The sequence below is a fragment of the Microtus pennsylvanicus genome, chromosome X (assembly GCF_037038515.1).
Source record: "Microtus pennsylvanicus isolate mMicPen1 chromosome X, mMicPen1.hap1, whole genome shotgun sequence".
Classification (NCBI taxonomy): Eukaryota; Metazoa; Chordata; class Mammalia; order Rodentia; family Cricetidae; genus Microtus; species Microtus pennsylvanicus.
This window is the reverse complement of record NC_134601.1, coordinates 100323300-100350708: the sequence shown is the minus strand read 5'-3', so window position 1 is coordinate 100350708 and position 27409 is coordinate 100323300. Positions and strand designations below refer to the sequence as shown.

General features: G+C 41.3%; 1 protein-coding gene across 1 annotated transcript; it reads right to left on the bottom strand.

Moving 5' to 3' along the window:
• Window positions 1-24652: 24652 nt before the first annotated feature.
• On the bottom strand, window positions 24653-25693 carry LOC142840448 (melanoma-associated antigen B4-like). Its single transcript, XM_075956970.1, is given in 1 exon segment — window positions 24653-25693. A coding segment is annotated over 1 exon segment (1041 nt).
• Window positions 25694-27409: the final 1716 nt, after the last annotated feature.

Below are 27409 nucleotides of genomic sequence, written 5' to 3'. Positions count from 1 at the left end.
ATCTAATCATAATAATATTCCAGAGGCCTCATCTTTAAAACACCATAGTTGGAACTATAGATCATAATTCTATCATTTCAATACCTCACAATGGTGTTAAAACTTCCAAGTGAGGTTTGGAAAAGACAATCCATACACAACTTATGTCATCTTGATACAGAAATTTTGATGGTATCTTGATATGGGATTCCTCTCTGTATGCTGTGAATACCACTTGTTAATAAAGAAGCTGTTTGGTGCCTGTGATAGGGTAGAACAGAGCTAGGCAGGGAAAAATAAACTGAATGCTGGGAGAAAGGGGGCAGAGTCAGGAGAAGCCATGGAGCCACTGCCAGAAAGAGCCATGCTGGAACCTTGCCAGTAGGCCATGAGCCTTGTGGTAAAATATAAAATAATGGAGATGGGTTAATTCTAGATGTAAGAGCTAGCTACAAATATGCTTAAACAATTGGCCAAGCAGTGATTTAATTAATACAATTTCTGTGTGGTTATTTTGGGAGTCTGGGCAGCCAGGAACTGAACAAGCAGAGGGTGACGGGGAACACACTAGCAGCCTCTTACTACAGTATCTTGAGGTCTAATTTCCTACATTTTATTAGTGAAATGGCCATATATAATTTAGCTATGATTTTTAAATCACTGTCCATTTTTTTCATTTTAATGACTCTCTTAACATCTGTAATTGGAATTCTCTGCTTCTTATTGTTGTTAGTTATACTGTTTGAGATAGGTCTCATGTAGCCCAGAATGACATCAAACATTGTGTAATTAAGACTGACCTTGAATTCATCTTCCCATCTCCAGCTCCCATGTGCCAGAATTACAATTTTGTGGCACCATTCCTTGCTTCCACATGTTTTTTTTTAATTCTTATTGTTCCTAACCTTTAAAACCACTTTTAATTATACATCTGCTCCCATACAAAAAAGAAAGAAAAACAAGGCTACAAAAGATACAAATTTCTTGTACTGCTCTTAGCTCTTAATGGATTTCTCTCTTAGCTTCAGCAATCTAATAAAAACATAGCATATTAACATACCAGTTGTCCTCATAATCCATGGGTTAGTTGAATTCACTATGCTTCATACTGTAGATTGACTGCCACTAATTTTTAAAAATAAAATCAACCAGCTCTTTGGTGCCAGTCAATCTACAAAACAATAAAAACACCTTCCAAGAAACAGTTGGCCAAAGTAAATCTCAGCTCTAAACCCAAAGATCATATAAGAAAAGTATAATCTTTCTGTCATGTGCTTATGACAAGAACACATGTGCAAGGAGTCTTAGTCAGTGTTCTATTGCTATGAAGAGACACCATAAGCACAGCATCCCTTATAAAGAAAAACATTTAATTGTGGCTGACTTACAGTTTCAGAAGATTAGTCCATTATTGTCATGACATGAAGCATGGTAGTGTGCAGGAAGACACAGTGCTAGAAAGGTAGCTGAGAGTTCTACATCTGGAACCACAGGCAGCAGGAAGAAGCCATGAGCAACTGGCCTGGCTTGGGCATTTGAGACCTCAAAGCCTGCTCTAATGGCACACATCTTCCAATAAAGTCACACCACTTCAACAAAGCCACACCTCATAATAGTGCCACTCCCTATGGGCCTATGGAGACCATTTCTATTTAAATCACCACAGAGGGGTAACTGGGATATCTGCATGTAGAAGAATGCAAATAGATCCATATATATCACCATGCCCAAAATTCAAGTTCAAGTGAATCAAAGACCTCAACATAAAACCAGAAAATTGAATCGGATAGAAGTTAAGAATAGTCTTGAACATATTAACAATTTCTTAAACAGAACACTGATAGCATAGGAACTAAGATGAACAATTAATAAATGCAATCCCATGAAACTGAAAATGTTTTGTAAGTCAATGGTTCTGTAAGATACTGTCAATAAGACTGCAGCCTACAGGATAGGAAAAAGGTTTTCACCAAATCCACATTTGTGGGCTAAATATCTAAACTATATAAAGAACTCAAGAAATTAGACATCCACAAGCTAAACATTCCAACAGAAAAAAATTGGGGTATAGATTTAAACAGAGACTTCTCAATGGAGGAATATCAAATGGCTGAGAAACACTTAAAGAATGAGGGAGGGTGACTTGATCGAGGGAGGGGGAGGGAAATGGGAGGCGGTGGCGGGGAGGAGGCAGAAATCCTTAATAAATAAATAAATTAAAAAAAATAAAAACATATTAGAAAAAAAGAAATGTTCAACATCCCTAGACATCATGGAAAGGCAAATAAAAACTACTTTGAGATTCTTTCTTACACTGTAAAAATGGCTAAGATAAAAAACACAAGTAACAGCTGGCTCAAACAAAAAATAAAAAAAAATTATCTTTGGCTGGCTTACATACAATGCACAGTTTATTTCTATATTAATACAGACAGGTATGTTACTTTTAAAAGTTTATATATTTTCAGAACAAGCAGTCCAGACACCAATAAAAACAGCCCAGAAGATCCAACATCCAAAATAGCTTCAAGGCCACTAAGATGATCCCACATCACAGAATACTACAGACAAAGCTTCACAATTATCTTGATTTTCTCAGGGCCCCTCAAAGATAACCAGTGCACAATAACCATCAGGAAGTAGTCTAAAAAACTATGCCCCAAATATTGGTTATAAATGTTTGTTTTCATTTAAGGGGGAGATGGTTACAAATTGTTATTGGTCATAGTCAATCTCGTTCTAAAAGAAGGGGGATATAATATAAAAATGATGAGGAAAAGGACATATTATTATAATGGGGAAAAGGGTAAGATATTGAATCTACTTTAATCCAAAAGCCAACTGTTAATTTCGAAATATTTCACATTGGTACAGATTTTAGTTTATTGATATAAATTTAAGGTTAATTTTGTTATACTGTATGTCTATTTCTACTTTTGTTTAAGGTATTGTGTTTATACAGTTCAATTAAAAATTTAATGTATAATTAAGAAATACAGATTTACATAAATACAGTTAGCCATATATAATAGTCAAACTTATAGTCATATTAATTAGGTTTTCTAGATATACAAAGATATATTTCAGATAGGCAGGTATTCTTCAAACATTTTAAAGACCTACAGAATATGGCATTTAAAATGTTTTAATAACTTAAACTTTTCATGACAGTAAGACATTTCTGCTCCTGTCAGCACCAATATACTCCAGAAAAGATGATGGGCATCAAAGGAACTCTGTATGGACTTTGTTATCTTTATGGCAAAAGCTAGACATGACGACAAAGAAACTGCCTTTGCTTCAATTGCTGACAGTTATTGTCTAAATTGAACCAGTAGGACATTAAAAAGGTGACTGCTGAGCTTTGTCAAAACAAGATAGCACATTCCTTCAAAATTTCCTGCTTCATGGGAAAATCTGTCAGATATGCTAGGCCTGTAGGTCAAAGATGGATGCCCCAAGGTTACAGGGGAAACTTGGGTGACTGTCCAGGCAGTCAGCTGCTTCTGTCATTTCTTACATTTTTGGGAATTTGCTTGCCTGCCCTTCCTGCTTACTCAGGTAATATTATTTCCTTCCTGGGTCTTTAAGGGAGTTGAAGACTAGATAGTTATAATTATAGATTTCCTCAGTTGTAATAAAAAGTTAAATTAGATATAAAACTCTAAACTCACAAAGATAAAAGGATTTTCTCTAATTTTGCCAAATACAAATTGACTGGATATTCTAACTGTAATTCTTGCCTGATAACTGTTTTATTGTATGTAATTTTACTATTTTTTTATTTTTTTAAATTTATTTATTTATTAAAGATTTCTGTCTCTTCCCCGCCACCGCCTCCCATTTCCCTCCCCCTCCCCCAATTAAGTCTCCCCCCAGCCCGAAAAGCAATCAGGGTTCCCTGTCCTGTGGGAAGTCCAAGGAACCCCCACCTCCATCCAGGTCTAGTAAGTTGAGCATCCAAACTGCCTAGGCTCCCACAAAGCCAGTGCGTGCAGTAGGATCAGAAACCCATTGCCATTGTTCTTGAGTTCTCAGTAGTCCTCATTGTCCGCTATGTTCAGAGAGTCCGGTTTTATCCCAGGCTTTTCCAGTCCCAGGCCAGCTGGCCTTGGTGAGTTCCCAATAGAACATCTCCATTGTCTCAATGTGTGGGTGCACCCCTCGCGGTCCTGAGTTCCATGCTCGTGCTCTCTCTCCTTCTGCTCCTGATTTGGACCTTGAGATTTCAGTCCTGTGCTCCAATTTGGGTCTATGTCTCTGTCTCCTTTCATCGCTTGCTGAAGGTTAATATTCAGGAGGATGCCTATATGTTTTTCTTTGGGTTCTCCTTATTTAGCTTCTCTAGGATCACTAATTATAAGCTCAATGTCCTTGGTTTATGGCTAGAAACCAAATATGAGTGAGTACATCCCATGTTCCTCTTTTTGGGTCTGGCTTACCTCACTCAGGATAGTGTTTTCTATTTCCATCCATTTGTATGCAAAATTCATGAAGTCCTTGTTTTTTATTGCTGAGTAGTACTCTAATATGTATAAATTCCATACTTTCTTCATCCATTCTTCCATTGAAGGGCATCTAGGTTGTTTCCAGGTTCTGGCTATCACAAACAATGCTGCTATGAACATTGTAGAGCATATACTTTTGTTGTATGATAAGGCCTCTCTTGGGTATATTCCCAAGAGTGGTATTGCTGGGTCCAGGGGTAAGTTGATCCCGAATTTCCTGAGAAACCGCCATACTGCCTTCCAAAGTGGTTGCACAAGTTTGCATTCCCACCAGCAATGGATGAGTGTACCCCTTTCTCCACAACCTCTCCAACAAAGGCTATCAAAGGCAACCCACCAACTGGGAGAAGATCTTCACCAACCCCGCAACTGACAAAGGTCTGATCTCCAAAATATATAAAGAACTCAAGAAACTGGACCGTAAAAGACTAATCAACCCAATTATAAAATGGGGCATTGAGCTGAACAGAGAATTCTCAACAGAAGAACTTCAAATGGCCAAAAGACACTTAAGGTCATGCTCAACTTCCTTAGCGATCAGGGAAATGCAAATCAAGACATCTTTAAGATACCATCTTACACCTGTCAGAATGGCTAAAATCAAAAATACCAATAATTTTACTATTTTAAAGTTGAAACCTTACCTTTTGTTTAGACAGAAAGGTGTAAGCCGGGCAGTGGAGCACATGCCTTTAATCCCAGTACTTGGGAGGTAGGGGCAGGTGAATCTCTTTGAGTTCGAGGCCAGCCTGGTCTACAGAGCTAGTTCCAAAACAGGCTCCAAAACCAGAGAGAAACCCTGTCTCAAAAAAAAACCACACAAAAGAAGAAAGGGGTAAATGCTGTAGGATAATCTTTCTGTATGCTGTAAATTGATGTTGTTCTCACAGGTTACTAAAGAAAGTGCTTTGGCCTATAACAAGGCAGACTGAAGCAAGGCAGGGAAAACTATAAATAAAGATATAGGGGGGGTGTGGAGTGAGAGAGATGTGAGCTAGCAGCCAGAAGAGCAAGATGTATTAGAGCACAGGTAAGGCCATAAGACACATGGCAAAGCATAGATTAAGAGAAATGGGCTAATTTAAGTTGTAAGCACGAGTTAGTAATAAGCCTAAGCACAGGCCAAACAATTTGTAATTGATATTAAGCCACTAAGTGATTATTTTAAAAGCAGATGTGAGATTGTGTGGGACAAAAAAAGACCTCCATTTATAAGGACTCCTATTAAAGGAGAATATGGCGCCTGAACTGGCCATCTTCTGTAATCAGGCTAGGCTCCCAGTGGTGGGACTGGGACACCAACCCAGTCACAAAATCTTCAAACCCAAACCTGCCCTGCCTGCAAGACATACTGGGGCAATGGTGGCTCAGAGCGTGTGGGAGTGGCAACTCATGGCTGGTCTAACTTGAGGCCCAAGCCATGTGAGGAAGCCCATGACCTAGTCTGCCTGGATGGCCAGGAATTGAAAGCTGGATGACTCAGAGACTTAGGGTAGAACCAAACACAACTGACAAAACAATAAAGTCAATGACATGATCCTTATTAACACTCTGCTGTTCTCACAGATCAGTGCCTCGCCCAGCTGTCATCAGAGAGACTTCATCCAGCAGCTGATGGGAGCAGATGCAGAAACCCAGATAAACATTAGGAGGAGCTCAGGGAACCATAAGGAATGAGGGGAAGGATGGTAGGAGCCAGAGAGCTCAAGGACACCAGGAGAACACTGTCCACAAAATATGAAGGGCTCATAGTGGCTCACAGAATTGAAGCAGCAATCATGGAGTCTGTATGGGTCTGTGCTATGTGCTCTGCATACATGTTGTGGTCATTTAGCTTAGGGTTTTTATTTTGAAGGATTCCTTAAAATGGAAGTGGGAGTATCTCTGACTCTTTTGCCTGATTATGGGACCCTTTCCCTCCTACTGGGTCACCTCATTCAGCCTTGATATGGTTTTGTTTCTAGTCTTGTTGCATCTTGTTATGCTGTGCTTGGTTAATATCCCTGGGAGTCCTGCTTTCTTTGAAGGGACATGGTAGAAGACTGCATCAGGAGGTGATAGGAGGTTGGTAGGGGGGAACTAAGAGAAGTAGAGTGAGAGGAGGCTGTGGTTGGAATATATTGCATGAGGGAATAATAAATAAAAAGAAAAAGGGGAAATATTTTGAATGAATAATTGAATCTATCACAATGCATTCCATTCATCAAAATATATACTGAACAACTGGGAAGATAACTCAGTCAGTAAAGTGCATGTCGTACAAGCATGAGGATTTAAGTTAGGTTCCCTAGTGCCCATAAAAAAGCCAAGCATGAAGGTACTTCTGAGTACCAAGCCTGGGATTCCTAGAGCTCATAAGCCAGCCAGCTTAGCTTAGATTCTATCTCAAAAATCATGCTGAAAATTAATTATGGAAAACACTCAACATCCACACCTAACCTATTAAAACACATGCAAATGTACCTGCAAGTACCTATGCACACACATATGCATATATACACGTCTATTCTCTCAATACATAAATATCTACCACATATCTATAATCTACCTCTTATCTATTTATTCATATGTAATTTGTGTACCTACATGCTTATATACTCAATCTGATACCACAGCCCTATTACTAGAAAATGGAATCACATGTACCTTTAAGTATAAATCATAGTGATAATTTTGCCTCCTGCCAAAACAGGATCGAGAAGTTAGGTGAGACTGTAAACTTTCATTGTCAACCTGATTGGATTTATCATCATCTGGGAGACATACCTTTGCACGTTTTATAAGAGTGTTTCCAGAAAGGTTTAACAGCAGGAAGACCCATACTGAATGGTAGCAGCACTAGCCACAAGGGCTGGGATCATGCTGATTAAAAGTGGAAAAAAAGAGAAAGTGATCTGAACACCAGAATTCATCTGTTTGTTTTCCCGGCTACAGACATAATGTGACAAACTGCTCTACATTTCCCCACACAGTCCTGATGCAAGACCCACACAGTCCTGATGTGAGATTCACACAGCCATGGAAACTGTTAAGCCTAAGACACAAAGGAAGCATCCTCATTGTTTTCCCCAAGAGAATGAAATTTTGCCTATAATGCTGCTTCCTTACTGCCTCCAATTTCTAAAACTGTGGCAATGCCAAAACTACTTCATTCCATCCCTCCAATGGCATCTGCCTTATACAATGCTCACTAACTTCTTCCAACAGGTCAGTTCTGCCACACTCAGTAACTACCTAGGGACGCACACCATACTCAAATCAAGTACATTTGGTTGTGTTCCAGGGACAAGCCCATTCCAATGTATCCACTAAGGGAAATGCTAGCACTGCCTCTCATCCAAGAAGATGTCAGCTACGTAATCTGGTCACATGCCTGAAGAGAAGGGAGAACCGCTCCATGATTTCGGAGAAATTATAAAGGAGAGTTTCTTTTTATGGCCGGACTTAAAGGACCAGATGCTCCCCAATTCAGTTAAAAACCCTTTTACTGACAGAAGATGATGCCTACCTCAGGGGTAACAGCTCCTCACAAGAGACTCAAAGCAGCAATATATTAAGAAAGGGGTCTTCTTATTTCAGGGGTAAAGAAATTAAGACCGAACAAATTATCCAGCTCCTAGAAGCTGTTGGTGCCACTTCTTGGGGAGTAGGATAAGGCTGTGGCAGTGTTACACTGCCAGGCTCACACCAAGTGCTAAGCTCAAGCGGGTCAGAGTAAACCAACTGGCAGACCAGGCAGTCAAACAAGCTGCCTTCCATGAAGATATCGCCCCACAGTGCCCTTCATTTAATGCCCCCAACCCTGAAAGTATAGTTTATGCTTTCACTGCTTGCAGAGCTCCCATCATACAAGCCAGAAGAAAGGAAAAGAAGAACTGATGAAAGAATTATTGAAAATCAGGGGTACTGGCTGGTTACCACAGAGAGAAAACTAGTAATTCCAGAGATGACCGCTCCCAGCTTAGTGTGGCAAGCTCATGACACAACCCGACTAAAAAAGACTGCCCTAAGAAAATGGTTAGCAAGATATTTGGTAGTGCAGAGGTTGCCAATATTGACCCAACATGGCCAGTAAATTCTGTCTGCAATGTGCTCAGAACAATCCCAAGTGGACACTCAAAGCCCTATAGTGACACAAAACAGGGGTCCTACCCATTTAAACATCTAGAAGTGAACTTTACTGGCACTCAACTCAATAGAGGGTATGATACTTGCTTGTTATGTTGTGCACTTTTCTAGGCTGAGGAAAAGCTTATCCTGCCCATAAAGAGAATTACCTTGGAACTTGCAAACATGGTTACATCCCCAACCTTCAAGCCTCACTGAGAAAATAAATAGGACTTTAAAACCAGCACCATCCAAACACTGCCAATAAACAGACCTCCCTCGGGCAGAATTCTGTCACTTATACTGACTAGGGTGCATTGCATGCCCTGTAAATGTAGTTACTCTCCTTCTGATGTCATGTCAGGCTGCCCACCTCCACTCCTCCCAAAGGATTCAGGGAAACTCCTAAAATATGGCCACACCCACCGAAAGAAGCGGATGACACTGCACAAAATTTGCCCAAACTTCCCCACTCCCTCATCTCTCAAAAGTTGCAGATGTCAAGCAGCAGACACATCACAGCCATGCCAAGGCTGCTGTGGACCTGAGCCAGGAGTGAACCATGCAAGCCAACACAGATGTGCCTATGACTTTGGAATGGGGGCGATAGCTCAGCTTCTACTTTAGTATCCTCTGGATCTCACAGGGACACATCCAAGCCAGTTCTCACTCAGCCTCTTCGATCCTGTTCCACAAATCATGGAAACTATCATTCCTTGATATACGCATCATTATAATTAGCCCCCACACCTCAGAAGGGTTCTGATCTTCAGGTGGTGCTACTTGGGCCTGGGCCAGCCACAGATTATCCCCTGGACCTCATCAGGCTGTGACTGCATTGCCTACACCAGTAAAGGAAACTTTCCTTTTGGAGAGGGCCCTAGCTAGTGACAGTCTAGGAAATAATGACCCAAGGACAAAAGAATGATTGTTGGGAACCTGGGAAAAATAATATGGGAAAAATCATGTCTCAATATTCTGGCTTTAGGAAATGCCAGCCATGTGTTCCTTAACCTAGTCAGGACTGCTGGATATGTTTGCATGAAAGCCAGGCTACTTATAATTCACTAGGAATGACAAAAAACACAAAAGGGGCATGTTTAACTGGGCCACCTATTCAGGTCATAGGAGAAGCCCAATGTGTAGAAAATTAAAAGGCTATACCAGACTCATTATAAGTAGCTCCTAATGGAACATAATTCATCTACCCCAAGAATATTTTACAACTGCTACCTAGGAGTTAATTGTAGCCTGGTATACATGGCCTCCAACTTAGGTGTGCTCTCAGGAATCAGTCAATCAACACTTAAATCTCTTAGATTCAACAAATAAGAACGCTTATATGTTTACCAGTCTTCTTTGTAATGGCTGTGAATGGAGTTTATGATCAATGGTGCTTCTTCAATAAGCATTCTACGAATTCAACATAGCCAGCTCTCTACTCATATCAACAGAAACTTAATTGTTGTTCAGGAAAGCATAGTCAACTCCTCAGAAACAAGGTTCATTGGCAGGAGGGATCCTCCAGAGTTGTAGAGGCCAGATTGATTACCACCGAAAAGGGAGGCATATGCATGGCTTTAAATGTAAAATGCTATTTTAATGCTAATCAGTCAGCATAATATGAAAAAATGCCCCAAACCTATTAAAAAGGATTACAGCTATAAGTAAAAATGAAAGCTAATGTAATACAATACAAATGATACACCCAGAGTATCAGCCCATTTCTTCAAGATAGATTCATAAGGTGTTATGAAGGTGAAGAAGAGGGAATGAGGTTGAATGAGGTAGAAAAAGACCAATTATTAGATACTGATATTTTTACTTATTTAGTGATTTGCTTAAATCACTGTATGTATTGCCTATTTGCCAAGCATGATTTCACTTCTTATGTGGAACAGAATGACCTCGAGAAGTATCTAAACAAAGGATCAGTGCCCTTAACCTGCTGACTGCCTGCGCATTGCTGTAAAATCTCATTGGCTTGCCTGCCCTACCTTGTGGGTTTTAAAGTGCAAAAGTGGACCCAAGATGGAGTCTTTTTCAGAAGCTATTCTGTCCAGCAGTGACATCTCTTCTCTTCTGCTCTCATGGTGTCAGAGTTCTTATTTCAGAAAGTCCCACAGCCCTTCTTAACCTCTGGTGGTTACCTGCCAGGCAGATCTGAAAGCTCCCCGTAGCTTTCAGGACGATCCAGCATATCATTTCAGCTCTGTGCCTTTTTCCGTCTTTCATGATAGTTTACTATTGGAGAAGGTCAGGAAATTATGGGACCTGAAGGCAGAATGCTACATTTACTCTGTTCTCAAACTCCAGTACAGAACTCAGTATTGTTTGTGCTCCCACTCCCTGACGCACTGAGGATAAGATGTCTCAACTCTCTGATGCACTCAGGGTAAGATATCTCACATGCTTCTTGTCCTTTCTTCTAAAGAGGTCTGCCCACTCAAATTATCCTTCAACTTCAAGCTGTAAACGCCTACTGAGAAATTTCCCAAAACTCCAACCCAAGGAAGTCAGCTACACCCACATAGAGCACAGACAATAGAAGATCTCACAGTAGCAAATCCCAAAGAAGGGAAAAACACACACAATAACATCATCACCAACAAAAACTAAAATAACAGGAACAAACAATCACTGGTCATTAATATCCCTTAAAATAAATGAACTCAATTCACCTATAAAAAGACAGAGGCTAACAAACTGAATAAAAAAAAAAACAGAACCCAAACTGATTCTCAGAGTTTTTTTAGGCCCATATTAGGCTACCTGTCCTCTATCCTTCTGTTGCCTTATATAGTTGACACTGAACTTAAGATCCAGGATTTTGATTCCTAGCTTATGTGAGCTCCTTGGATTTTAGCTAGTAGTCCTGTTCATAGAGTCTGGAAATTGCTACTCACTCCCAAATCCTCCAGTTGTTCACCACTAACTGAGATTGTTCTATGCAGAACCAGTTCCAGGCACCAGGTAATTGAGATGATATCTCTGCATTTCAAATAAACAATGTTTTGAGTAGATTTTGGAATGTTGAGGCGGCATGTATAGAGGAATTCTGGTACTCAAACATCACTGCAAAAATCTAACTTTATGTAAGTGATGGATTAAGTTCATTTTCTACTCATCTTACTTAGGAAACAAAGGAGTATGAATTGGGATAATGGTGAGACAATATTCACCCCAAAATGTAACAAACTGATAAAATAATGCTGCAAGAGTGTAAGATAATTTTGTACTTTAACTTGTGGAGAAAGTTTCATATAGTAGGACTAGGGATACGGTTCAGTTAATAGAGCACTTGCCTAGTATGCATAAAGCCCTGGGTTGGTTTGATTCTCCCAGCACCAAATAAACTGGAAACAATGGCACACACTAGTAATTCTTGCATTGTGGAGATGAGGGCAGAAGAATCAGAAATTCGAGGTCATCTGCTACATACCAAGTTCAAGGCCAGCCCAGAAAACTTCATCTCAAAAACAAATGTTGTAGCATTTTATAATGAAATTTTAACAATACGTATAAATATGTAGCACACCTAAAGTATTGCCAGCCTGATTTCCCAAGTATAAGAATAATGACACCAATGGCTATCCTAAAGTAGATGGGAAAAGCAAAAGGTCTCAAACTCACACAAAGAACTGCAGGTAACTGGGAAAGGATGGAGTGCGAGAGGTGGTTGTCTCTAAGGAAGAGAACAATGATTGGTTTTCCAGTGTAAAATGGTCAGTCCTGAAAACATACATACAAGTAACATTATATGGAATGAGCAGGTTATACTTAGGAACTTATATGTGTCTTAGTTAGGGTTTCTATTGCTGTGGAGAGACACTATGACCATGGGAACTCTTATAAAGGAAACCATTTAGTTGGTGCTGGTTTAAAAGTTTGGTGGTTAAGTCCCTTATCATCACGGTGGCATGCAGGCAGACGTGGTGGTGAGGAGACAGCTGAGAGTTCTACATCTGGATCGACAGGTGGCAACAAAAGAGAGAAAAACACTGGGCCTGGCTTGAGTATCTGAAACCTCAAAGCCCACACCCAGTGACACAGTTCTTCCAATAAGATCACATGTTCTCCAACAAGGCCACACCTCCTACAAGCCCCATTCCTTGAGCCTATGGGTGTTATTTTCATTCAATACCCCACGATATGTATATACATATATGCAGGAAATAACAATCATTAAAAATAAAAAGAGGCCATAAATCTGAAGGAGACAGTGAGAGGAGACTTTGGAGAGAAAAAAGAGAAATGTTGCAATTATGTCATAATCTCAAAAATAAAATTAAAAATTAAACCTTCACATTTTCTCGACTTTTACCCAATTTCCTCTTTGCTATGCATTTTCATTAAGAAACTATGCAATTTATCCATAAATGCATTCCACAAAGTATTAGTTTCAGTTCTATTAATCATTTCAAGTGTGTAGCTCAGTGATAAAGTTGCCTAGCATACATAGTGCCCTCAGTTCAATCCCCAATACTACACAGAATCACAATTGCAAAAATACTATGTATATCAGAAAATTGGTTCAGAAGCACACTTTAGAATTCTATTAGTTTGCTTTAAAAAGTGAAGTGAATCTATATGCGCTTTTAAGGAAAAATCTACCGTCACTATTATTAATAAGAGCAAGTGGAAGAATGATATGTATATAATACACATGTATATTAAAATTCATCATATTTTATAATTTATATATGAAAGAAAGAGCCTTAAATAAGCTTTTAAATGTCACATAAAATATTGTTATATGTGGTTAAATTTGAAAGGTGGGGATAAATTTTGGAGGAATATTACAAAGGAAAGAAACTGACTAATTTGTCTTAAAATTTCTATAACAAGGATAGAGAAACTATTATTTTTGCTGGTAAAATAATGAAAGTGGTCTAACAACAAAACAGTAACTATACTACTCAGGAAACTGCTAAACTGAAACAACAGACTTAAGAAAACTGGAATACAGACATTTTAAGACAACAGTTTAGTACTTGCCCACATTAAAGCTGACGTGGCTTATCAGAGGCTCTCTGGCATTAGGGACACAGGGTGGTCTATCATGTGGCTCAACTATTGAACATGAGTTCTCTGTGTTTCCTAATGAATGGAATGAAATACATGGGGCTGGTACCTTGGTATGGAAGTGACAAGACTGTTTCAATGACAAGGGTTTGTCACATGACATTTCAAAGGTAAACAGAAATTGTAGTTTCTCTCTGGTCACAGGAATAACAACTGTACAAATAACTGTTGAATAGTATGGGCTAAAAATTGAGCTGGCACCTATCTAGAGCCTGGCTAGTATTCATGATGCTGGAAGGTATTCTTTATGCTACCAAAAAAGAAATGAAAAGGTAAACACCAAACTAGCTACAACTACTTTGATTTTCAATGAGAACCTGCCCACAAGATATGTTGGTGCAATAGTGACACAAAGTTGTAGGAGTAACCAACCACTATTCAACTGGATTTGAGGTCCACTCCCTGAGACAGAACCATGCCTAACCCATGGCCAAGGGAAAAACAAACTCTACTGTTATGCTAAAGGAATATAGCAATAAAATGACCATTACTGACATTCTGCTGGACACATAGATCAGTGTTTTATTCGGCCATCGTCAGAGAAGCTTCCTCCTTCAGAAGATGGAAATAAATACAGAAATCTACAACTGGACAATGTGCAGAGACTAAAAGACCTTGGAGTACTCTGTACTAGATCAGAATTCTCCATCAAATTCTTCCCCACATGGCCACAGAAGAGGAGGTAAAAAGATGGTAAGAGCCATTGGAATTGGAGTACAGCAAGGAGACAAGTCTTTCTAGACACACCAGGACTGACACACATGTGAACACAGAAACTGTGGGCATTTGCACTGGGCCTCTGGGGGTCTAAGTCAGATGGGGTCCCAGGGCTAAGAGGACACACAAGCCTCTCTCCCTAATCCAGAAGCTATCTCCAATTTATAACTGCTCCAAAAGAAAAAAAAATTAGTTTTCTCTATGGCAGTCTCATTGGGTATACAACCATACTGAAGGGCAGGCTCACACCCAGTAGTAAAGGACAGACACAAAATAAACTTAATGCTATTTTTGGAGGGTATTTTTTTGTCTCATCATTCTTTCTCTGGGCTCTTACCTAAAACTTTTCTTTTGCTTATATATTATGTTTTCTGGTTTCTTATTTTTATATGACTTTTTTTGTGTGTAAATCTGTGTGTCTTTGCATTTGTCTGTTTCCTGTCCCATTTTCTTTGGCTTTTTCCTGCATAGTTGCTTGTTTTGTCCTATTCAGATTTGTTTGTTTTTATCTTTTTGTACTTTTTTCCTTTTTTCCCCTTAGATGACTGTTTGTTATCTAATGATAGAGAGCAAGAAAGGACATAGATTTGGGTTGAAGGGAAGGTAGGAAGGTTCTGGAGGAGTTGGGGAAGGGAAAGCACAATCAGTACATAATTTATTTCAAAATATATTTTCATTTTTAAAATATATTTTCAGTTATAATTATGACAAAAATCCTCATTTTTAAAAGTTGTATGAAGGTGAAGTTTGTCTTGTAATTTGCCAAAATTTCTATTTTCTATTATATGAGTGATGTTTTTAAATATAAATTATCACCTGATTTTCAAAATAACTTGTAAACATTTATAAGGATGGTTCTTTCATTGTTCGTAAACTTTTTTCCCCTTCACGTGTATTTTTTAACATTTATTTACTTTTTTTATTTTTTTGTTGAAAAAATTTCTGCCTCCTCCCTGCCTCCCACTCCTCTCCCCTTTCTCCCACTCCTCTCCCCTTCCCCCCACTCCTCTCCCCCTCCCCCCACTCCATTCCCCCTCCCTCTAGAGTCTGAAGAGCAGTCCAGATTCCCTTCCCTATGGGAAGTCCAAGGTCCTCCCCCCTCCATCCAGGGCCAGGAAGGTGAGCATCCAAACTGGATAGGCTCCCACAAAGCCAGTTTATGCAGTAGGATCTAAACCTAGTGCCATTGTCCTTGGCATCTCAGCAGCCCTCATTGTCCGCCATGTTCAGAGAGTCCGGTTTTATCCCATGCTTTTTCAGTCCCAGTCCAGCTGGCTTTGGTGAGCTCCCAATAGATCAGCCCCACTGTCACAGTGGGTGGGTGCACCCCTCGTGGTCCTGACTTCCTTGCTCATGTTCTCCCTCCTTCTGCTCCAGAGTACTACTCAGCGGTAAAAAACAATGACATCGTGAATTTTGCATGCAAATGGACGGAAATAGAAAACACTATCCTGAGTGAGGTAAGCCAGACCCAAAAAGAGGAACATGGGATGTACTCACTCATAATTGGTTTCTAGCCATAAATAAAGGACATTGAGCCTATAATTTGTGATCCTAGAGAAGCTAAATAAGAAGGTGAACCCAAAGAAAAACATACAGTCATCTGCCTGGATATGAACCTTCATCTGGCGATGGATGGAGATAGAGACAGAGACCCACATTGGAGCACCAGACTGAGCTCCCAAGGTCTAAATGTTCCTGAACTTTGTAGAACCTTTTTGCAGCACCCTTTATAGTATCTTGCATTGTTTCAGGATTCCTTCTGTCTTTTGGCACATTATCGAAACTGTAACAACCCACCACCAGGCACATCTGAGCGGTTTTAATCAAGCAAAAAATAGTAAAAAAACAAAAAACAAAAAACAGCGGGTTTCCTCTTGGGGAAGATTTAGGGAAGAGCAAATGGAAGAATGCCACCATCCATTTCATTATCATTCACATAACGATAATGATCATGATTATGTATATGTTGAGGATGGGAGAAATGGTTCAGCCAGCAAAAGCAATTGCTGCACAAGCTTAGTGACCTGAGTTCAATCCCCAGAACCCTTGTAAAGGTAGAAAGAGAAAACTGACTCCACAAAGCTGTCTTCTGCCTTACACATGTACACTCACCATGGCATATCCCCCACTTTAAAAAGAATTTTAAGAGTATTCACTTTTATTGCCTAATAGACATTGTATAGGAAAAAAATGAATGAATGAACACAAGAGAGGTTGGAAGAAATGAAGCAGTGTGACTCTAGAGGAATCATGAACAGAATTTTGGTCTTAGTCCTCTCACTGACCTGGCAGGTGTACTTGAAAATATGTTCATTCTGCATCTGCCTTCAGAAAGTCTGATAAAGTGCATCTTGTAGGATTGCTGGAACATATATAATTATATGTGAATCACCTGGCAAAATGAGCTGCAAATATTGGGTATTTGGTAAAATAGCAGATGTTATTATGATTACATTTCCACTTTAGAACAGGAAGGTTTTTATTTTCTCCAGAAGTCAACCAAAAAAACAAAAGAAACAAAACAAAAGGCAACCAAAAAAAAAAAAAAAAAACCCAGGCACACAAAACCCCTTAAAGCAAGCCAAAATGCTCATAAATAATACTAAGTAAGATTTTCTTAGTAAAAATGTCTTTTTGGAGGATTTTACAAGAATTCAACTAAAAAATTGTGTTCTTTGCTTCAAATAAAAATAATCCCATCCATCTATAATGTGTTACCTAACTTTTAAAAATAAAAATAAAAAAAATGTACTTTCACCACTGCAAAATTTCGTACTACTTGTGGAGTTTTGCTTATTTAACAGAATAGGGCATGGCTCCTTCAGCCCAGGGCAAGGACTGCCAGCCTACTGGCTACCCGGTATTGCATCTCAAGAGTATGTGTCTCAGTTGCTATTTGTCCAAATTCAAAAAATATGATTAGCATAAAAAAATTTCATCTTACCAAAAATAACCTACATATTCAACACAATCCCCATCAAAATCCCAACATAATTCCCAGACCTTGAAAAAATAATGCTCAACTTCATATGGAAAAACAAAAGACCCAGGATAGCCAAAACAATCCTGTACAATAAAAGAATTTCTGAAGGCATCACTATCCATGACTTCAAGCTCAACTATAGAGCTTGGCATTGGCATAAAAACATACAGGTGGATCAGTGGAATAAATCAAAGATGCAGATGTGAATTCACACACTTAGGGATACCCGATTTTTTTTTAAATCTTTTTTTTTATTGAGAAAATGAGAGAAAAAAAACAAGTTTTCACCTCCTCCCAGCCTCCCATTTCCCTCCCCCTCCTCCCACCCTTCTCCCCCTCCCCCACTCCTTTCCCCCTCCCTCTCCAGTCCAAAGAGCAGTCAGGGTTCCCTGCCCTGTGGTAAGTCCTAGGTCCTCCCCCCTCCGTCCATATCTAGGAAGGTGAACATCCAAACTGGCTAGGCTCCCACAAAGCCAGCACATTACGTAGGAAATAAGGGACACGGAGCCTACAATTGGTGATCCTAAAGAAGCTAAGTAAGAAGGTGAACCAAAGGAAAAACATATAGTTATCCTCTTGGCTATGGGAAGTAGACAAAGTTGCCGATTTTTTTTTATATTAAAAAAAAAAGCCAGAAAGGCCAGGCTGTAGTGACACGTCTTTAATCCCAGTACTTGGGAGGCAGAGGCAAACGGATTTCTGTGAGATCGAGGCCAGCCTGGTCTACAAGAGCTAGTTCTAGGACAGGCTCCAAAGATACAGGGAAATTCTGTCTCAAAACAAACAAACAACCCACCCCCCCAAAAAAAGGCCAGGAAGACACAATGGAAAAAGAAAGAACCTTCAACAAATGATCCTGGTCTTGCTGGATGTCAGCATGTACAGGAATGCAAATAAGTCCATATCTATCCCCCTGCACAAAATTCAAGTCCAAGTGGATCAAAGACCTCAACATAAAACCAGATGCATTGAACCTGACAGAAGAGGAAGTGGCGAATAGTCTTGACCACACTGGCACAAGAGACAACTTCCTAAACAGAGCACCAATAGCACAGGCACCGAGAACAATTAATAAATGGAACCTCATGAAACAGAAAAGCTTTGTAACGCAAAGGACACCATCAACAGAACAAAACCACAGCCTACAGAATGGGAATATATTTTCATTAAGTACACATCTCACAAAAGGCTAATAATATCCAAAATAAAAAGCTAGACAATATAAGAAACTAGACAACCATGCAATCCAATTAAAAATGGGGTACAGAGCTAAACAGAATTCTCAACAGAGGAATCTCAAATGGCTGAGAAACACTTACAGAAATATTCTGCTCTCTGCTCCTCAAATCTGGGTTCCCCCCTCACTCAGGGCCAGCTCTACTGTTTTGCCCAAGCAAGGTGCAGAGACCCTCTCTCACAAATGCTGTAGGGTACATAGGAAGAGGGTGGAGTCTCCTCTCCTGCTCTCATGTCCCCAGGGCTAGCTCACCTAGCACCCCCAAAACAGGGTCAGCTCTACTGTGCTGCCCAGGTGGATGCAGGACCCACTCTCCTGTGTCCTGTAGCTGGCATAGGACAAGGCTAGTTCTCTCACTCTTATGACACGACCCTGGAGCCAGTTCTCTGACCTGTCCCAGGTAACAAGGGGCAGAAGGGAGGACGTCTTTCCCCCACCGATGACACCACAAGGCAGATAAGTGAGAACAGGTCAGCTCTCCTGCTCTCATCCCCTCAGGGCTGGCTCAAATGCACTCTGGACAACAGGGTCAGCTCTAGTGTGCTGCCCACACAGAAAGCAAAGACTGCTTTCTCATGCTCTGTAACCAGTGATGGTCAGGTCTCTCCCACTCTTGTGACCTCATGAAATATCAGGATCTCCATGACACAGAGCAACAGGATATCCAAGAGGAGCCCCAGTGAGAGCTCATTATTGGTGGTATAGCAGAAACCACGGGCCTTGAGTCAGACCAATGATTCGCAGCAATGAAGTCGTAATGATGAACATACTAAAGGGTAAACAGTGGGTCTCAACGGGCCACACTACAGCTCCCGCCACATAATTCTTCTTTTTCTGTTTTTGTTTGGTTTTGCTGATTTGTTTGGCTTTTTTAAATTTTAATTCATTTGGGAGGAGAGGACAAATGCAAGGGGGCAGGGAGATACGAGGAATCAGAATGTATAATGTGAGATCTACAAACAATCAATAAAAGTGAAAATAAAATTTTTTTAAAAAAAGGAAGTGGGTAGCAGGAAAACACAAATCAAAACAATTCTGAGATTCCACCTTAGACCTGTCAGAATGGCTAAGATCAAAACCACAAGAGACAGCTCATGCTGTTGAGGATGTGGAGCACGGGGAACAGTTTTTCATTGCTGATGGAAGTGCAAACTTGAAAATCGATCATTCTCCAGACCCAGCTATGCCACTCCAGATCATATGCCCAAAGGACTCTGCAGCCTACCACAAGCACACCTGCTTAACTATGTTCATAGCAACTTTATTCATAATAACCAGAACCTGAAAACAACCTTGTCCCTCAACCAAAGAATGGATAAAGAAAATGTGTATCTACACAGTGGAGTGTTATTCAGCTGTTAAAATAACATCATGAGATTTGCAGACAAATGGATAGAACTAGAAAAAATAATCCTGAGTGAGGTAACCCAGACCCAGAAAGACTAACATGCTATGTACTCACTTTTAAGTGGGCATTAAATGTAAAAGATAACAACGGTACAATGCACAGACACAGAGAAGGTAAGTAACAAAGAGAATTCAAGGGAGAAAATGCATGGGTCTCCCTGGGAAGGGGAAATAGAATAGATTTTGTGGGTATACTAGGAGCAGGAGAGGACAAGAATAGGAGTGATCCAGTGGGGATGGAGGGAGAGAATACTGGGAGAGACAACTGGACTTGGAGGGCATTTAGGAGATTAAATGAAAACTACTGGAATGGAAACTCGTAGGAATCCAGGAGGGTGACCCTAGCTAAAGACTGCTAGCAATGGGGGATACAGAGCCTGAACAGGCCATCTTCTATAACCAGGCAAAGCTTCCAGTGGAAGGACTGAGATACTAACCCAGTCACAGAACCTTTGAGTGAGTCTGTCCTGCCTATGGGACCTGGGGTAAGGGTGGCAGATAGACTGTGGAAGTGGTCAAACGATGACTGGTCCAACTTGAGACCCACAACACAAGAGAGAGAGAACCCACCCTTGACACTGCCTGGAGGGCCAGGGACCAGAGGCTGCATAGTCCAGAGACCTCGAATAGGAATAACACATAACCAAAGAGAAAAAAGGTCAATGAACTGGTTCCTAATGATACTTTGCTGTACTATCAGACTACAGCCCAGCATACTCAGCAGCAGCAGCAAGATGCAGAAACCTACAGTCAAACACAAGCTGGAGCTCAGGGATCCTGCGGATGGTGAGGCAGAAGGATTGTAGGAATCAGAGGGGCCAAGAACACCACAAGAAAACTCAGAGATTTGTTCTTATCCTGGAGGTGGGTGGTCCTTGGACTTCCCACGGGGCAGGGAACCCTGATTGCTCTTTGGGCTCACGAGGGAGGGGGACTTTATTGGGGGAGGGGGAGGGAAATGGGAGGCGGTGGCGGGGAAGAGACAGAAATCTTTAATAAATAAATAAATTAAAAAAAAGAAAATAAAAAAAAGAAAACTCAGAGAAACAACCAAGAGTCATTGGGGTTCACAGAGACTGAACCAACAATCTGGGAGTCTGCATAGGACTGACCTAAGCCCTCTGCATATATGTTAAAATTGTGCAGCTTCGTCCTGTTGTAAGGCTCCTCTAAAAGTGGGAGCAGGGGGTATCTCTGACTTCTTTGCCTACTTTTGGAACCCTTTTTCTGATACTGGGTGGTCTCATCCAGCCTTAATAAGAGGGCATGCGCCTAGTCTTATTATAAAATGTTATGCCATATATCCCTGGGAGATCTATCCTTTTCCGAGCAGAAAGGAAGAGTGGTGGACTTGGGGGAGAGGGGAGGTGAGGGGAAAGAGACTGGAATAAGAGGGGGAGGGGAAACTGTGGTCCAGATGTAAATATGTGTGAGAATACATAAAAAAACTGTTTAAAGTATCGATTGCTACAATGTGTTAAACTGCTCTGGGACAGGAGAGAACTCCTCTCTCTACCCCATGCAGAGAATCTCTCTATAACTCTGAAGGACAGTTTACAATCTGAGGTTTATTTTTTCAACCATAGGGTTCACCAAACAAGTGTCTGGTATCTGTTCATGATTATCCTAGCCTCATGTAAAACAGAGCTGATTTGAAACGACTTCTAGTGTAGGGGGATGCAAGGATGTCCCTGGGAAGGGGATTTTGTGGGTGGGGCAGGTGAGGATGGGAACACAAAGGATCAGGTGGAAGAAGAAGGAACAGATGGAGAGAGTACAGGTAGAAAAGACTGGAATAGCTGTGGGCATTTAGAGGTTAATGTGGAAACCTGGAGCAGTGGAAACTTTCAGAAACCTATGAGGGTGACCCTAGCGAGAACTCCTGGGAATGGAGGACAAAGCCTGTAACCAGGCTAGGCTTCCAGTGCTGAGACTGGGACACCAACCCAGCCACAAAACTTTTGACCCACAACCTGTCCTGCCTGCAAGACTTACTGGAGCAATGGTGGCCTAGAGCTTGTAGGAATGGACAACCAGTGACTGGTCTAATGTGAGGCCCAAGCCATGAGTGGGAACCCGTGTCCTCACCTGCCTAGATGGAAGCTGGATGACACAGAGACCTAGGATAGAACCACACCCAAGTGACAACTCGGATACCTAGGCCAGAACCAAACACAACTCACAATAATAATAATTCAATGAATTTTATTTTTGCTTTTTCAAGACAGGGTTTCTCTGTAGCTTTGGAGCCTGTCCTAGAACTAGCTTTTATAGACCAGGCTGGCCTCGAACTCCCAGAGATCCGCCTGCCTCTGCTTCCCAAGTGCTGGGATTAAAAGCGTGTGCCACCCCTGCTTGGCTGAAATGACTCTTAACAATACTCTACTATACTCATAGATAGGTCCTAGCTCAGTCATCATCAGAGAAGCTTCCTCCAGCAGCACATGGGAGCAGATGCAGAAACCTAGCCAAACATTAGATGGGGAGGAAGGATTGCAGGAGCCAGAAGGGTGAAGAACAGCAGAATGTGACCCACAGAATCAAGTAAGCAGGGCTCACAGGGGCTCTCAGACAGCTTGCTTGGGCCTGTGCTACGTTTTCTGCATACATGTTGTAGCTGTTTAGCTTGGGGTATTTGTGGGACTCCTAACAGTGGGAGTGAGGTTGCCTCTGACTCTTTTGTCTGCTCCTTTTCCTCCCAGTGGGTTACCTTGTCCAGGCACAATATGATGGACTACGCCTACTCTTATTTTGCATCATGTTATGCTGTGCTTAGTTGATAACCCTGGGAAACCTGTTTTTTGAAGGGATATGGAGCAGAAGTGAATCTTGGGGAGAGGTGAAGTGGCGATGGGGAGGAGGAGAGGTTGGAGAGGCTGCAAGGAGAGGTTGGAGGTATATTATATGAGAAAATAAAGAAAAATAACTGAAAAATTAAAACAAAATCACCTCTAAACTGATGAAATAGGAGTGGCGGGGCTGCATTCCCAGCACCCTGGCCACCTGCTCAGCTAGTTTATGCCCCGAAATAATTACACGGACACTGTATTCTTTTAATCACTGCTTGGCCCATTTCTATCTAGCCTCTTCTAGGCTCTCACACCTGGACTAGCCCATTTCTAATATTCTATGTAGCACAGCTAGGTGCGATTCTAGCCTATGTCCATCCTGGGTTGGAGCTTCATTGCGTGCGTCTGCCTGGGAGCTGGGAGCATGGTGTCTCTCTGAGGCATCTGCTCCCGAGAGGAGAGCTGTGGAGTCTGAGCTCACTTCCTCTTCCTCCCAGCGTTCTGTTCTGTTTACTCCTCCCACCTATCTTCTAACCAATGAGGGCCAAGCAGTTTCTTTTTATTTAACCAATGACCTTCCTCCATCACTAAACAAATAACTTGTAATGTTCCAAAACCCAAAGTTTCTTGGCCTGGGAATTTCAACTTTATCAGCTCTCATCCAGATCTTCTTTGGCACCATCCTTACTCTTTTTTATTTGTTCTATATCTGTGTACCACATCATTTTATATAATATCTCCCCTAGACATTAATTCCTTTGGATTGGCAAAAAGATCTCTTTCCTTAAAACTAGCACTGCTAGTGAAGGTAGCAGGCAAAAGCACCTTGGCCTGAGTAGTGCCACTTTGACTTCAGACTCCACCTGCAGGGTGAATTAAATTTAGGTTCTCAAGTGCTAGGGGAGCTAAGAACTTTCCAATGGCTGACCTAAACCACAGACATAGTTGTTATGCATCTTTAGTTCTTTAGAAACATGATGGTTGTTCTTAACACCAGAAGGAACAAATGAATCCGATTGACTGGACTGAAAGGCTTGACAATGCTAGAACATTCAAAGAAGCCCCTACTCTCTAAACCCTGATTGGTGGAAATTATAACTGTAACTTGGCAACAAATATTTGAATTTTGTGCTTATAAATCCACTTCTGCCCATGCTCAGGGCTGTCAGGAGAAATAAAAGCTCCCGCTCCCAAGTCCTTGTCCTGCATCCCTGACGGATCAGTTATCTGTTTATGTGGTGAATAAATAAAATCTTTGGAACCCCAAAGTGCCATCCCTTTCCTTCCTCATGGCACATTATGGGCTAGGTGTAACACTAGCAGTCTTCCAAAGAGGAAAATGATCTATTGAGCAAAGAAGACATTTTCTCTCGTTTGCATTTTTATTCAGTTAACAACTAAGCACATTTCTTCAAACTTTACCAAAAAGTGGAATAGAAACAAAAGTGAATAAGGGAAAATGACAGCTTATACATTTTGATTTGTTTTTCTCTATTTTACGAAACAAATTACACTCTTTCACACATTTGAGGAAAATATCCATTACAAATTCACGGCTGCTTGCTCTTCAACTTAAAGATTCAAGGATTTTTAAAATGTAATAGAGAATACCAAAGTTCTTACACTTAAATCTTCCAGCAACAATAATACTATGACCTATGTCATTTATAACTATTGACTCTGAATCTAAATAAGGGCTTCAAGAAAAGGGAACTTGAAAAATACTAATGTATAACCAAAGGACAAGAAGAGACACATTATGAACTATCAGCCTCTCGCTACTTTTAAGTTGGGAAACTCTGCTCCAAACCTAAGGCTGTATCTGCCTTTTATTTCTCTAGGAGCAAGAGGAGTCACTAGATGTGACTTTCTACTCTGCTTTATCTTAGTCAGTAGTGCCATGCCTGCCTACAGCTTGAGCCTGGGCTCTCTCTTCCTGATCTCTCAAAGCCTCTTCATAATGAGATGGGAAGGCCTGAGGAACGGTCTCATTGACCTTGGCCAAAAACATCAAGACATTCATCTTGGTGGTTTCAGCATGAGCCCGGGGACCCCAAAGGAATTCATAGGATGGAGGATCACTGTTAGCTACCTGCTGGTACTCCAGGTACTTTTCCTTAACGAAATCTTTGGTGATGAGATTTCGGGGCTCCCCAAAGATTACATGCACCTTCCCATCAAAGATTCCCAAAATATTCAAGAAATCCCAGATCTCTTTCTCAGTGGCACGGTTGCCATTTAAGAAGATCACACCCAGCAGAGGCATCAGAAGCCCATTCTGGGGAAAAGGCAAGCCAGTGGTCAGAGTCCCACCAATGCTGGGGTCTAACTTACTGACAAGGGTGTAGTAGCTACTATTGGGCTTGATTTGCTTCACTTCAAGTCCAAAAACAAGCTGTAAGCGCTCAGAGGCTTTCTTGAGGATCTCAGGGAAGTGCTCCTTGAATCGTCTGTTGATAATTTTCAGCATTTCTCCCTTATTCATTGGCTGCTTCATTTTGTACTTGCAAAGCAGGTACTGCATCAGCATTCCTGTCTTCCTTGTTAGAAGATCATTCTGGGGGCTCCCAGTGGACTGTGAGACCATAGAGCAACTAGGATTTTGATCCCTTCGGCCTCTGGCACCTTTACCAGATCTTCCTCCAGTCGCACCTTTACCAGCAGTGATGGTAGGTGCCTTGCCCTGAGATTTAGACTTCGGAGGGAAGCTAGCAGTAGACGTGCTTGCAACCGCATCTCCAGGATCATAAGCAGAAGAGGAAGGTGACTCTTCTTTCTCTGCTGCCTTTTCTTGAGCATCATTGGACCCCTGGACCTCAACTTGGACCTGGCGGCGTTTCTCGCGAGCACGGGCCTTACTCTTTTGTCCCCTGGGCATGATGGCTGTGGTTAGAATCAGCAGATAGGAGTGTGGGCTGGAAATCAAGTACTCTGGGGACCTGGAGGAGGGATAATGAGATCCTATAAGTACTTTCAGGAGGGTCATAGCACTTCGGCTTTTAGCAACCTGCCTCTACAGGTCGTACAAACATACAAACACTAATCTAGGAACTCTTCTTAGCCTAAGCAAACAGTGAAGGAAGCTATAGTTTGTCCAGTGTGCAAGCAGCCAGATTCCACTGACTTAGTGATAGCTAGGGCTGGAGGTGTCTTCTCAGTTCACACACATTACTTTTGACAAGTCCTAGAAGCTCTTTCCTATGCTGCTCAGCAACTGAATGCTCAAATCCCCCTAGTATTCATGAAAAAATGCAGGAAGGTTTTCCTCCCATTGCTCCTATAAAGAAGAAGTACTAATAGCTCTGTGGGTCTATCTCGTTTGTCTTTCTGGGTACTTAACATTAAGAATTATCATTTTGTCTCCATACAGGACCAAGAACCCTCCTTTCTCCTGTACCTTCAGCCAGAGGATCTCATTTCACTTAAACACAATACAAAAAGATGAGAGACACCTCGACTGTGTTCTGTGGCTCCGAGGGCTGAGTGCCAAGACAGCCACAGGCTACTGTTTCTGCAAACTCGGATTGAGGGAGAAGTACCTTCAGTCCTCACCTACTGTTTATACCCTGACTCCTGAAGTACCTAGAACTAAGCTCTACTACACTAGAACTACATGGAAATCTCACTGACACTTAGCAGAGGGTGTGACTATGCCTCTGTGTAGCCATACTGAGCATATCTTCCAGAGGTCCAAAGCTATGGCAGATAGGCTAAAGCCCTGTCATATGTTGTTTTGCTCATGGTCCTCTCTCAACATCTTCAGTATGAGTCTCAAGAAGGCACAAATTCTTCTCCTTGCTTATTCATCAGACTAAAACCCTCATTTTTCTATTAGTCTTGCAGAGAAACTAAGGGAACTTCTTAACTGAGGCCTCACGGGGGATAACATCAAGAGGGATTCCTTGGGACCTCTCTTAATATGGGGCTTGAGTTCCTTGAGTTTCTCATGATCACCTGGAAATCTCCCCTACTGACCTGATGCCATTCATAGAAGATTAATATTTTTAGCTCCCTCAGAACCCTGGGATGAAAGAATGCATGAGCTACAACCAGCTATCTTCACCATTTATGAGACCCTACTGTTAGGAGGTCATGGGTCTCCTCGGTTACTTCTCACTCAGCTGAGATACAGGCTCTCCAAATAAATCAAAGTAGCAATGTCCCTGAGACCCTACCTAAATAAACTTAGGTGGCATCTACTCCTGAGAACTCTAACCCTAGATTCTCAAGTCTGAACTGTAAACCTCAAGATTTTCTAGCTGCCAGTTGATTCACTGCAACTCTCTCCATTAAATATGGAGAAGGGGGAAAGCCGCCCTGGGAGATAGCTCCGTGGGGAAAGGTAAGCCTAAGAACCGGAGTTTGATCTCTGACACCCACATGGTGAAAGGAGAAAACAACATCTGACAGCTGCCCCACACTCCTATTTTTAGCCCACAGACACACACACATGTGCACACTGGCACACAATACACTAAATGTAAAATAATAAACCGATTAATATTGAGTATAAATCAGTGACATGGCTCAGCCTAATAGCCCAAGCTTTATTCTTTGAAGCCATATGTGCACCGTGCCACATCTGCACACATGT